The sequence below is a fragment of the Zonotrichia albicollis genome, chromosome 1 (assembly GCF_047830755.1).
Source record: "Zonotrichia albicollis isolate bZonAlb1 chromosome 1, bZonAlb1.hap1, whole genome shotgun sequence".
In the NCBI taxonomy this organism is placed as follows: Eukaryota; Metazoa; Chordata; class Aves; order Passeriformes; family Passerellidae; genus Zonotrichia; species Zonotrichia albicollis.
Genome location: NC_133819.1, coordinates 107,843,774 through 107,858,147, shown reverse-complemented (window position 1 = coordinate 107,858,147; position 14,374 = coordinate 107,843,774). Strand labels below are relative to the sequence as shown.

At 41.4% G+C, this 14,374-nt stretch overlaps 1 protein-coding gene across 2 annotated transcripts in view; it reads left to right on the top strand.

The window, feature by feature from the left end:
- Positions 1 to 8,219, top strand: part of TMEM241 (transmembrane protein 241) — a 54,863-nt gene extending 46,644 nt beyond the window's left edge. For both annotated transcript variants that reach the window (XM_074549591.1, XM_074549582.1), the window contains exons 14-15: positions 4,085 to 4,149; positions 7,537 to 8,219. In XM_074549591.1, coding sequence (XP_074405692.1) covers positions 4,085 to 4,149; positions 7,537 to 7,597 — 126 coding nt within the window. In that variant the 3' untranslated portion in view covers positions 7,598 to 8,219. The remainder of the gene's footprint in view (positions 1 to 4,084; positions 4,150 to 7,536) is intronic.
- The last annotated feature ends 6,155 nt before the right edge of the window (positions 8,220 to 14,374 follow it).

Sequence of the window (14,374 nt, the reverse complement as noted above, 5' to 3'; positions counted from 1 at the left end):
ATTCAGCCTGGTAAGGAGGAAACTCTAGAACTCTGGAATTGAATTAATTTCTTTGGATCCTGAGGTTGAGTACTGTGTTGTCCTTGATAGGAGCTTGTTAAATGTAAATGGAAATGTAAACAATGTGTGGAATGTTTTATGGCAACTGAGTCCTTCTCGGTTTCCCAGAATAATGGGGATGCCTGAAGTTTTCACCTTTTAACTGGAGACCTGAATTTGGGGATCTCCTGAAACCAAAAAGTTTGAAGCCTCTAACTGGCTGAGTTGCTCTGTTTTTTCTCCTGGTTTCTGTTCCAGGAGAAACAGGATCAGATCCCTTGTACTAGACTATTTATGTGAAGAATATTGGAGTATTTATGTGTTTTGTTCCCTGACTATTCAGGCCCAATCTCTTGTGTGGAGGGGACCAACCCACTCTCCTCAGACCTAATCCCATAGAAGTATCAAGGATACTCGTTTTCCTGCAATGCTGATACATATTGTAAAGAACTAGAACTGGTTTAGGTTGAGGTACAAAGCACAATTTGAAATGCCAAGGTTTTTGGTTAAATTTAAAATGACTTGTGAATAACTCAGTGACTTGAACTACAGAAACAGCTGGAACCAAGACAAATAGGTGTTAATAAATTGTTCCTTTAAAATTAGTCTTATTTTTGCAGTACAATGGAATGGCAGAATAAACTTAGACTGATTTATTTTAAGTAACAATCTTGAGGGGAGGTTGTTTTGTTTTGATTTGATTTTTCATGCAAGGAAGGATTTGAAATGATTTCTTAGGAAAAATTTCAGCTCACATGGAAATGTTTTGTTAAGTTATGCTACGCTTGAATTTTTTTCCTAATCATCAAAAGCCGTGTCAGAATTTTGTAAGAAAATTTCCGGGTATGAATGTTTTTAAAGTAGCTTTCGTAATACTGACTGGTCATAGTTCCTTTAAAAGCAGGCAGAGTCCATGGAGCTATTCCTGTTTCCAAAATAGTTGGCGTTCAACCATCCAGCTTGTACCATTTGATAGAATTAGTGACTGTATGTCAAAATCTTGGGGAGCTTTGTTCAAAATAGGCATATTATAGCTAATTAAAATTTTCCTTTCCACCTCTTAGTTTCACAGATTCTGCATCAAAATATATTTGGAAATCATTAACTTTAGTTTGCCCTTTAACTTGTTTTCTTTTGTCTTGAAAACTCATTCCTTTTACTAAAGCATCTAAATGCCTAGGAGGACAACTATGACCTTTAAAGTGAAGAAAGAAAGATTACTGCACTTGGCTTGTTGTGAATTTATTTTGTTGGTTTTCCTTTTTTTTTTTATTTTAAGGCCATTCAGAACATCAGTGTAGGTGGGTGGGTTTTTTCAAACTAAATGTGCACTTAAAACACTTCAGATAATACTGAAATGTACTTAAAGGAAAATTACCTTCTCTACTGTGTCTCTAGTATTTAGATTCTTCCCTGGAACAAATGACATTGTTAGCTTCTCTGAAAACTTGTTTTTCATTTTTAAACATATTCTTCTTTTAGATAAATCATCAAATGTAGACATTTTAGCAACGCCTTTTCCTTTTGGTTTGTTTGTGATTTGTTTTTTCTTTCCTTACACACACTTACTTCATGCGCTCTTCCAACCCACATTTTGTTTGTCTTTGGCACTGAGACACTCTTACATAATTTCTCAAAAATACAACAGTGTTCAGCTACAGTAGTCCAAAAGGCTACAGCCTGCATTTTTGCAGAGGTTTGAGATGATCACAGTAGAATGGTGTATTGTTTCTGATAGGGCCTGTTTTTGGAGGTTTCTTGAATGCTTGTTTCTCTGCCCTTGGCCTCTTCTCAAGTTTCTAATAAACAGGGCTCAACAAGGGAGTGGGTGACACAACTTTAGCTTGTGCCACTTCTCAAACACAGCACTTCAGTTTCTTTGAGGAGATGAACTTTAGGAAAATAATGCTCTGTGCATGCCACAGCTGCCATCCTTTGTTAGTTTCTGTTTACATGGTCGGTAATTGGTATTGTATATTTTTATGTAATAAGTTAGCATTAACCTAAAATAAGCTCAGTACAGTTAATTCCAGAAGCATTCACACCAGAGTAAATGAGAAATGGTTCCTTGTAGGTCAGTGCATCTGCTGCACTCTTTGTGAGGGGAGAACCCAGCCCACTAGAACAAGATGCAAACTTATTTTAGAGCACTGGTTTTGAACTAATGTATATTCAGCCTTGCATGTGCATGAAGATTCAACTCCCGAATAGTTAACTTCTACTGTTTGGAGTAGATATCAGCTCTCTCTGGCTACAAATAACTATGAGACAGGCCACTGAATGTGCACAGTTGCAATATGATCTTGAGTTTTGAAGCATAACTCTTTTGTGACTTGTCCTTGTCCTCTGTCAGTCTCTTCTGAGAATGCATGTTACGCTGTATGTTTGCTTACATGTATAGTTACAAGGATATAGGTGAAGATACATATCTTTGATTTTCCCTAGTAGTAGGAGCTCACTTTTTCTGTTGGCTTGGAGCTATACAGTGTTGCCTGTTCTGTACACTTCTGTGGCTGGAAGTGTGAAAACACTGAACTCAGGTGAAGTTTGTATCAGGAGGTGTGTCTGTGGTTGTATTGGTACCAGCAATTTGATTGCTGAGCAGGGATGGAGTGGGCCTGCAGTCATGTGTTATCCTGTCTGGATCAAGACCATCTCCTGCCTAATTTCTTCTGACAGGGGCCTGGGCTACAGACACATGGAGAACAATCAAGGTGTGAGTTATGGTAATATCTAGGAAGCAAAATGCCACCTGCACACCTGGATGTCCCATAAGTAGAAAACATCCCCAAAGAGGCCAGAGGAGGCACGCCTTGTGCAGTCCCTACTGAACACCTTTGCTCCTGTGGCACTGCATGGTCTCACTGCTGCATTTAGATTGTTGTCCCCTCTTCACCTAACTCATAGAACGGGACTCCAGAAAGAGGACACAGAACATTCTCTTCTTCACCTGCCACTCCTGCCTGGGAGATGATTACACTCCAGGCAGATTCAGAGCCTGCCTTTTAAAATGTGGCCATAATAATTGTAGCAGGTATTGACTAACAGACTGTTAGTCCAAGCTCTGGTGCACAGAATCTACTCTAAAATGGCATTTGGTTCCCTACTGCACATATAGTAATGCTTTAACAAGTAATAGATTACAGAATGAAGTTTCTGCTGTCTCCCCTGGGAGTCAACTAGGCAAACAATGATTAGGAAATCTTAACTGATAATTGTTTAAATGTTTCATTTTTTTCCTTGGGCAATTTTTTATTAACCTAAATAGTTCCTTTCATTCCTCAGCGCTTGTGTTTCTCAAGTTTTTGTAAACCACTACCAAGTCTTCCTTTCCCACAGGCATTGCTTATCCTAACTGTTGACTGAAAATCAATCCCCCCATCTAATGACTCTGTCACTGTTCTTTGAACTCTTTCCATTTTACATTATCCATCTGGCAGCAAAACATCCAAAACTGCACGCAGGCTGCAGATGTGGTGGCTCCGTAGCTGCTGAGGCAGGGATCTGTTACAAAGCATTGTACGTCAGGATTTAGCTGTTTCTGGGATCAGGACTTGGAAAGCAAAGTCATTTGTCTCTAGTTTCTCTGCCCAGAACACCTGGGGGTAATGAGAGACTTGTAACATAAACCTACTGAAGTTGTGTTGTTTTTCTTAACCCTGTACCCTGTTAATTTTTGTTTTGTTTTTATACACCTATAAACACATTTCAAACTCTCATTCTCAGAAATATAAGGCTTTCCAAACTTGGGATTCGACTGCTCTCCCCAATCTGCTGTCAACAAGTAAAAGCCAGCAAGCTCCTAGGCCAGGCCAGCTGGGATATGTGACAAGGGATCCCCTGCTCTGGTTCCCTGCCCTGCCTCTGTCCTGGATTCTGTTGGGGTCAAAATCGAATTGTCATGTGTGACTATCGTACTATCTTCAACTGAAAGAAGAAGATGTGACTGCACACATGGAAATTGGATTTCAGCAAAAGTATTTTAGTTTTCATTTGTGATATCACAAGTTCACAAAATGTTTTTTCTTTCTTTTCAATTTAACAGGTTATCACTGCTAGCTTATCGCCGTTCTTCTTTGTCATGACTGCCAATGTACTAACAATTTCTTGGTAAGTGTCTACATGAGCTTTTTGTTTAACAGTAAAGATGAATTTTCACACAGTGCTTCATGTGGAAATATTTTTAAATGTCAAGTTCTATTGCTGTCAGTGTTATTTTGCATGTAAGGAGAACCAGGTGTGCAATGATGGATGCAGTACAGTAATAGAAAAGTGTTTTTTCTACCTCTGTGGGAGAACATGGACATTTTAGACATTAAGCCTCACCACAATTCACTCAGCACATCTTACAGTGAGGCAAATTGATCCAATAGGCAAATAAATGACCCATTCAAAGTCATGCTGCGATTTAGTGGGAGAACTGGAAGTAAAACACAGGAGTCAAGGTTTGCTGACAGTATCTTTTTAACCAAGAGAGTGAATTCAAGTTTCTCTAACACACTGCACACTGTGAATGCATAAAATTAAACTGGAGAAAAATGATGATGATAAACTTTTTCCAGAGCTATATCTGGATTTTTTAATGTCTGGCCACACAGTACAAATCACCTAACCTGAATTTTTTAGGTAGTAATATAAAGAATTGGGGTGCAAGCTTCTTCGGTCCAAGGCAGTGTTTTTGATCTGTGTTTGTGTAGCACACAGTCAAAGGAGCATGGCTGGTGCTCCTAAATGCTTCTGCTGTGCAAATAACTTCTCAATATGGGGTTAGGCTTGTGTCTCTGAGGACAGATTTGTTAATAGAAATACAAATCTACTTACTTTTGAAAAGCTCTAAGCTTCTTTCTTTCTACTTGATTCATGATTCATTCAGTTTTATTGCCATCCTAAAGATTCAACTCTGCACTGAATGGAATTAGCATATCCTTTCTTCAGGTGTGATAAGAGCCTTATAGAAAGGAGAATCTCCAGTTCAGACTGGCCCCATTTACTTATGTGTTGATATGGATTCCTATCTGTATTTTAGGCACATGTAGTCTCAAATGCTAAAGTAAGTTGTGCTTTTTTTTTAGCTCTAGGAAGTACATGCTGCCTGTGCATGTCAGAGACTTAACCAATGTCAAAGCAACTACAAAACACTCCTAGTCTAGGCCATTCACTATGTTTTGCATGTGTTTGAGCAGGTCTGTCACGTGTGTGCTAGAGGCAGGCTTTGGTTATACATCTGTATTCACTGACATCTGCACTAAAAATTCATGTGTACCTTTATTAATGTGCACCTTTGCTAATGTGAGCATTAGTAGATGCATGTAGTTGCACACATGCCACCTGCCCTATATGGACTGAAACTTCTATAAATGATGAACACATCTGTATGTTTACAAGAAAATTTGCTTTAGCCCTTGGGCCACTGTTACATTTTGATTGTCATAATTTAAAAAAAAACTATTTCTTTTATTTATTTATTTTTAAAATCTTAATTCTGTTAGTGTTTGTGCATTGGCAGTGCCTTGACTTAGCAGCAAAGCTCTGGAAATAGTTTGTTGGATGATAGCAGCTGCAGAGTACTCATGAGAACATTGATCACTGAGGATTTTAGTGCTGCTCCAGTGTGGTCGTGGACAATATCATATGTTAATTTTTGAGCTATGGGCAAGTGCAGTTATCTGTCACCCCACTATAAACAGAAGCTGGAGGGTTTGCCACAAGGGAAAATGAAGGTAAAATCAATGGCTGGCATTTAGCTGTGATTTTTGCTCTGCTTCATCTTGAAGATATAACAATGGTTTCCATTTGCCTAGTAATTTGGACTGCATGGGCATGTGGATCCCAAGATTTCAAGTCTTTCAGAAAGGGATTCTTCTTCTCTGATGTAAGACATATGATATTAAAGAACAGCTCTGGTACAGGCATCTTTTTACAGAACAAGGCTGGGCAGTTTATTATCTTTTGTACATAATTGCCAGTCTCATTTTTGAAATGGTATGTCAGAGACAGATTTATTTTTTAATCTCTGTTAAAAATTTAGAAAACAACACAACTACTGAAACAGGAAAAATATTTCTAAGGTCTTTTTTTATGTAGTGTTTTGGAATTTTTTTCCTTTAGGATAAAGGGTAATTATCTAACCATAGATTCCAAAGGAGTTAATGCATAGGGTGTGTTTATAACTGGAGCTGAAATAAGACATGGGGGTTAACCCTCTCCAGAAAAAAAGCACTCAGATGTTGTTACCAACTGCAAGTGGCTAGACTCAGTGGTTTAGACCCTTTTTGAAAAGCTTGCAGCCCTTGCAGCCTTTTGCTCCTTGTTGGTAATTGCGCACCAAAGCTATTCTGTCTTCCCAGTGGACCTTCACAGACTGTCTGTAGCACCTACTTTCCAGGGCTGTTTACTGTGGAATTGTAAGATATTGTGCAGTTGTTATACAATATTTTTTTCCTCTCAGGAACAAGGGCAATTATGTGGTTTTTAAAACAGCTCACCAAAGCTAAGATTTAAATGAATGTAATGCTATTAGACCAAAGAGCCTTCAGCTTTACATGCTTTTTTTTTTCCAAAGGAAAAAAAGTACTCTTAGAAATGAACTTAACAGAAGTTTGTTTTGTTTATAAAGTTCAGTAAGGAGCTTTTCTGTTTCATAAGCTAATTAAGCCATGGGGCTAAGATGAAAGGTTAGTACACTTAGCTTTGCACTGTTCTAAAAGGAGAGAAGAGTCGGCATCTTACCATATTCTTGTCAGCAGTGAGAGATAACAGAGGAGACTTGGGGATTATTAACTATTGCATGCATTGAGTGGGTTGATAGCATATTTAAGGGAAGGCTTTTGTAAAACCATTCATCCTGACTTGGAGCCCTGCTCCTGGGCTGACTCTTGGGGAGCAGCCTTAATGCCACGGCTGTGCTGTGAGCAGCACAGGAAAGGAGTGCTTGGGCACAGGTGCCTTTTTGGCTGGGGCAGCTCCTTTAACCTCACCAAGAGAGACAAACACAGGAATTTCTACTGGCCTCACTGTGCCAACGGGATCACCCCAGCACAAAAAGGTTTTCCCAGATTTCACCTTGTCCACAAAACCTAGGCTTTACATCTCTTCCTGATGTTGTCAAGTGGCAAGTTTTCATGACAGAATACAAACAGAAATTGCAAGAGGAAATCAATAGGCTAATAAGGTTCAAACTCTCTTGCCTCCTGTTTCTATTCTTGCTAGTGTAGGGGTGTGCAGCTATTGTTGTAACTAGGGGCAACCTTCTCCATTTAGATTCCTGTCTGTGCATTTTTACTGAATAGCACCAGCCCGAAAACACAGGAAAGGTAATTTCTGATGAGATCATTTAAATAAGATATTTTGGGTTTCAGCATTTTCTTAGCAAGACAAATGAAAAAATCACCTGGGTTACCGTCTCTAGGTTGGAATGTGTTTAGATAAAATAATACCTTTTTGTATCAAGTAGAAGGACTTGCATGATGCTAAATTTGTGATATACTTTGTTTACAGCCTTGTGGTCGGTGGAGTTGGAGAAGCATTGCTTGTTTACACTGAAAGGACAGGCACATAAAGAGGAACCAGATCTCTCCAGTTGGAACAGAGCTGACTTGCAGCCTAGAGACACTATTATGAAAAAAGTGGCAGCAGGAATGAAGAAGTGCAACCAAACATGAGGAAAGGGATCTATTGTTGTTTTTTTTTAAATTAAGAAAAGAACCTATGCTATTAATAGTGCTGGAAAGGAAGCAGCATAGCTGGCAGAGATGGTAAGGAGCCTTTGCCTCAAAGCACAAGACCAACTATATCAGATTGATGTGGTAAAGAAAAAACTGCACTGTATCATGCTGACGGCTCTGTGTGAGCACCACTCAGTAGCAGCTTCTTGCACAGGGAGCTAAACTCAGGAAAAGCAGCATTCCCCACTGGATGCCCCAGTGGCTTTTTTTTTTTGTTTGAAGCAGACAGCAGGTCATACCAAACAATGTATAAATTCAGGATCTGGTGGAAGGATGGATTTTGTCTCCAACTGTTCTGTAAGCAGCAAGCTGCCACACACAGGTCTCTAGTCATGTTGTCTGAACTGGCACAGGGACTGAGGCCAAAGGGCTTGTGGAGATAATCCCCTTCTGGAACTGTGGCAGTTTGACAGCCTTTCAGAAAGGGAAAATCAGCAATAAATCTCAGTATCTGTAGTGATTGCTCTTTGTGATTTTTTTCTCTCCCATTTGCTGAGATTTCTCTTGAACTCTGCCAATTTTTGTCAGCTGGAGGGGGTGGAGGGACACGTACTGTTCCCAGCAGTGGTTTGTCTCTTAAATTATTGCAAGAGGAAACAAAGAACATGAACCTTGAATGAATGTCATAAGAGTGTAAGGAAATTAATCTCAAGTGTTCTTAAAATAATTTCACTTCTGGTTGCTTAATGGTTGTTAGAAATTAGCCTTGATATATTAGAGCCTGCAATCTATGTGAAAGTAATATTAAATGATGAGTTTATATTGTGAGAAAGGTCTACATGGTAAAAAGCATTTGATAACAAATCTTCAATGTGGAAAGAGACTCGTCTCACTTGTTAGATATGTAAAGTGTAGTCCTTTAATCTAAGCTGACCAAATTTCCTTCATGGTCAATGGAAAGAGGGTTGCTCTCACAGAGATGATCCTTCTTGAATGGATTGCTATGTTAGGAAGTGCATATTTCTCTGTAGATAGAAACTGGGTAACTAGTCTAGGCAAGACACATGGTTCTTGGACACATGGTTAACTAAGCCTACAGTTACCAGAAGCTTCAATCTAACAAATTCAACCAGATGGGCTTGAAAATATGGCTACATTTTAATTTCAAATAAAACACTATAGGTTTACAAAGAAGGTAAATTTTACAAATGTTTGCAGTCAGTTTCTACGACTGGAGAATTTTAAAAAGAGATTAGTTGGTTTTCAGAAAAAAAAATTACTGCAAAGAGAAGCTTAAAAGGTAAGTACTCTGGTCAATATTGTACCTAAGCTGATCTCAGTCTATCACAAAAGGTCTCCTCACATGGGCCTGCTGTCTGTGTATGTTTGGTCCCACTCTGGTTTGAGTTTGGTGTGAGCCATTTTTTAGCCAGGTGGTAAAACTCAAGTTTGGGAAGAAAGGGGGAAGAGAGGGACAAGCATGAAAAAATAAATGCTTGAATTGAGCACTAGTCCAGAAACCAGCATGAGCCTCCTGGGAAGTTGGGCCCATACACCCAGTGAGCCATGACACAGCCAGCCATGGGTCCTCAAGGCATTCCAGTCTGTAAATTCACAGTGCTGGGAGTGATGGCAGATGCTGCAGCATTCTGGCTTTCTCCAGACAATTCTCTCTGCCAGCCAGTTGTGCCAATGCAGTAGGATCCTTGCTGTGCCACCTCTCTGCTGACTTTGAAGAGAACAGTGACCCTGGGAGACCTCATGGAAGAGTCCCTGCGTGACTGCCGAGGTTTTGCAATCGTAGCTGGAACCCTTGCTGTGGGAAAAGCTCATCTTGTACCTCTCTTCTTGCATAACTTTCAAGGGTAGGCTGCAGTCTGGTTTTTTTTCTTCCTCTGTCTTGCCTGTGCCGTTCCTAGCAATGTGCAGAACACCCATTTGCTTTCTTGCTGGTGGTCTCAGTGGAAAGGCAGAGTCCAAACCAGCAGCCAGGGTTGCAATAGCACTTTGATCAGAGGGCATCTTGGCATGGCTGCAGGAAGCCTTTTTGGCTGCAACAAGCATTTCTGGGGGAATTCTGGGCCTGCAGATACTGCATTAGAATCCTCCTGCACAGTAAGGCAGCTGCCTCTTTATTTAACTCATGCATGTTAAACAACACTGAACTGCTTAACTTCTGCTCGCATTTTTTGTGTCTTGCATTTCTGAGACTCTGCTTGAGGTAAGTAAAAAGCACAGGTTTAAACTGATTGCTATATAAGCAAATCAAAGAACCACAGTTAGCAGGGGAGTTGGGCTCCTCTGTCAAACATGACCCCTGCAGAGCAGCATGAAGCTCATCAGTCTTGCTGAAAACTCAGATTAGGGTGGAAATAGAGCTCGGTGGCCTTCAAAATCCATCTTTGCATATTTGGACTTGTCTTAAGGTGTTGAAGGCATGGCTTGGTGTCCTCCTTGCTCAGGCAGGGGGGCCAGCAGGGCCAGGTTCCAGTGTGGCATCTGCCTCTGGGAGAGTCCTGTGAGCCAAGGGCTGGTTCAGTGCTGCTCACAGTGATCTGTCAAAGGGTCAGCCTGTGTGGGGAAAGCAGTGGTGGGGAGAGAGCCCTTGGGGGACTTCTGGCTGTTGGAGCAAGTGGTGCCTTTCTCAACACATGTGTGCTGGATTGGGGATGGCAGCCAGGAATTGGTGACCTGCAGCAGTTGCAAAGCCCCAAGATGGCATCTCAGCTGCCAGAGCAGAGCAGGTCATACAAACCTAAAGGTCAGCTCTGGGAGGGCACCAAGAAGACCCTGGCTCTCCACCACTGCCCTTGGGAAGGTGCATGTTCCCACCAGTGGCACCCAAGGCAGCAGAGACACAGAGCTGGTTGGGCTCCCTGGTCCTCAGAGCCCTGGGTGAGCAGGCAGTGGCAGCAGAGGAGAAATGTGGGCAGGGCAGGCACTACTGGCTGCTTGCAGAGGCTGGGCACTGGAGGGGATGGGGTAGAGCAAACCTGGTGATTTCCTGAGAAAGCAGTGCCGTGGTCTTTCATTCCGCTCTCCACAGAAGGAGGGATGCTGCATAATAAAGAACGCACTTCAGGGTTGTTAAAGTGATCTTCAAAGCAGGAAACCTCAGAAGCTCAAGCTTAAAATGGCTCTTGCAGGACTTATGAAAGTTATGTTAAGTAATTTGAAGCAGGAACATGCAAGGTTGGACCATTTCTATCTAATTGACCTTTTTTGAGTCAGTCAAAAATGCAAAGTGCTGAACACACAGCTTTGAGAAAGGAGGAGCTCTTTTAGGTTGCAGAGAAGCAATGACATCAATTAATGCCTGAATGCAAAGTGCTGGATCTGTTGCTCAGCTCATACAAAACACTCCACATTGATTGGTATCCAGCATTTAAGGAATTCACTATTCTTGGGTTGTCAACACGTGAGACTACAGAGAAAAAATGGAGTGTGCTGGTCTTTCTAAAAGGCATCTGGAGGCTGTCCCATCATGCCCTTTTCACATCCACTGATTTTGATCAAATCACTGACAGAGATGGTCCTGAATCATGTCATACCTTTTTGATCCTACCTTGCTTACACCTATTTTCCAAATGTCTTTTTTTTTCTTACAAAGTAATTGGGACAAGGCTTTCATTATCCACTGCAGTGGCATGACTCATGCATGTGGCTGGCCTTCATCATAGAGAGTATCTGCTTAAAGCCAAGTGCCATCAAAAAAGACTTGAAGAGTAAAGCTGCTGGATATGGACTACAAGTGGATTACAAAAATGCAGGCCACAGGGATTCTGTTTTGAAACAATCTTCTGGATTTGGTGGTTGTAAGATAGCTTCCAGCAGAAAATGTTATTAAATTAATTAAATGAACCTGATACTTAACACTGAAGTGAATCTTTTATTGCTTATTGCTATGTTGTGTTGGCAGAGAATTTATGCTAGCCTTTCAATAGAAGCTGAAAATTTGAAGAGCAAGTAATCTTAGCAAAAAGCAATAGGAAAACTTTTAAAATTCTTTTTAAAGAAGCTCTGTACCTGTTAATATATTTGGCAAGGGATAGAATTCTGATTTACCGTTACTCTTTGTAACACCTGTATCTGAGTTGGTGGATGAGTATATATATTTATATATATATATATACACACACACACACACATGTTCCTTTCCCACCCTCAAACAGGATCTAAAGAATTCAAGAAATGTGATGTCAACATAGCATATGCTTTGAAAACGATGCTTTATTAAGTATTGTAGAAAGGTTAGTTGCTGAGAGCTCTACTGAGTGCTGAGGAAAGGTTTTCTCGATCTCCTGTAAGCTAAAGGAGATGATGGGTTGAAGAAAACTCCATGGCGAATTTGCCTTGCCCAGAGCTGAATGAACAGCTTTAAAACAGCTCATCTGCTGCTCTGAACCCAGCAACAGGCTCAGTGTGAAACTTTAATCCTGTTCCAGAGGATAGACACAGGGACAGGCTCATTTGGTTTGAAAAGAAGGCGTGGGTGAGGGGAAGGAGATTGGGGACAGGACTAAAACAAATTGAGGCTGGTATACTTTTGTACAAGGAGATAAAATGGGATGAGATTTGCTTCTGAAAATGTGTTTCTTATTCATAGGTTTGGGGGTGGGGGCTGGGGCTTTTCTTTGTGGGCTTGTTGTTTTGCTTTTTTTAAATTAGGGTGTATTATAAATACATGTCTGTTTAGTCCCAAAAAGGAATTAGAGGAGCCTATGAAGGTTGTGTAACTATTTCCATATTATTTGCCTGGTTTGGGAAGCTTAACCCTTTTTTTAACTAAAGTGTCCTTGTGTAAGCCTTGATTTCTTCTGGGAAATAGACTGGTTCTTGTAATAATGCTGGGAAAAAAGTTGTGCTCTCTTCTTGATCACCAAGATGGGGAATCTTCAGTATCTGCGATGGGAAGGAGTCACACTACTCTCCTACCTTTTAATTATTGCCTTGGCTTCCACAGTAGGTGGGAGTAGCCAGCATGTTAAGTTCTTGATTTGTTGGTATACAAAACCCCTTTGAAAGCTACACTGGGAGCGTGATTAGCAAATTTTGTCATTTGTTCTGTCATTAAGATTTACAAACACATAGCCCAGGACTTGTTCAACTGTGAACTTGCTGCCCCTATAGAGAAGGCTGTAATAGAAGAATATTGTGACATGGGTGTGTCTCTCTCTGTGCCAGGCAATGGGTGAGATCCCAGAACTGCACTCACAGATGTGGCTGTGGGAAACCCTGTGACTGCTTGAGCTTTTCTGCTTCCTGTTTGCCATCAGCAGTCCTGTACCTTTGATGACTCCTGACAAACATGGCTTTCAGAGGGAGGAAAACTTGCACATTCATAGGTGAGGCTGGTGAAGAAGTGGTTGCTCTACCCTAAGATTCATGTTGGTTCAAGTACTTGAGGGCCAGTACAGCTTGGGAATCAAAGGCCAGGCCCATTTTCCTGTAGGAGTTTGATCCCTGTTTACACTCAAACTTCAGATTTCTGTACCGCTGCCCATGGGGAAGGCTGGTGCACCAACAAGTTTGTTTATGCTGCAGTTGCAGGCAGCCAGTGCCTTGTGATACTGTGTGAGAACAGCACCTGCCTGGAGCAAGCTGGCTGAATAAAACAACCAGCACAGCCCTTTTCAAACTGATAAGGAGAAGGGTTGATGTTGTTTGCAGGAAATGGTTATTCAGATTGAATCTGGGTCATTAGGCAATGAAGATGGAAAGTGGAGAGCTGGGAACGCTGTTTGCCATGCATAAGCACAGAAGAGGTGTCACTGACACCAGTTAGACTAACAAGAGGGCTGGAGTTTCTGCTAAAAGGACTGTGTTTCAGCCATGAAGCTTTTGCTAAGCAGAAAGGTTTTGGAGATTTGCACATGTCCACTGTAAGGACTGTGTGGCTCTAATTAGCAGTCACATGGCAAAACCAGAAAACATTCATTGACTGGGGTGGGAAACACCTTGAGGCAAATATTTCTCAGATCTTCCTTTGAAAGCTGTGGAGACCAAGCTAGCCTGGCTAATCGTCCCCTCTAGCCCTGGCTAGAGACAGAAACCAAAAGGGTTTTTTGCTGTTTCTCTGTCACAAACCTTCTGGGACGCCAAGGGCTGAGCTTGGCCTCTAACATGGAAAACATCTCTTGAGGAGTCACTTCTCTCTTATTGATCACCTAGAAACTGGTCTGTTCTTTGCCTTCTCAGGGAAGAGGTCTATGTGCCAGTTGCCATCACAAGTTAGCAAATTAGGTTCTTTCAGGTTTGGGCAGGCAGGAGAAATTTTAATTGAGACCATTCATGCCCATAAGTCTGCAACCCTGTGGGCAGTCCAATGCCTGGAAAAAGATTATCAGCATGTTGCAAAGGATGCTCAGCATGCTCAGCCCTTACAGTGAGTTTCCCATTTAAGCTGAATGACAGAAGTGACAGCCCCATTTCAGTGGCAGTGGAGATCAAGCCTGAGGTACTGCTATTATGTGACTCTGCAGGCATTGCCCTGGATCTCGCCTGCCAGCATTTGAACAACCCGGTCTGCTTGTGCAGGAAGCTTCAGCAGTTAGTAGAGAACATCCCCATAGCTGCAGTGTAAGAGACACAATAAATTTTAGCAGGCAGAAGCAAACAGCTTCCAAGTTCTTCTCTTCTCCATTCTGCTGTCGGCTGACTCCCTGCCAAAG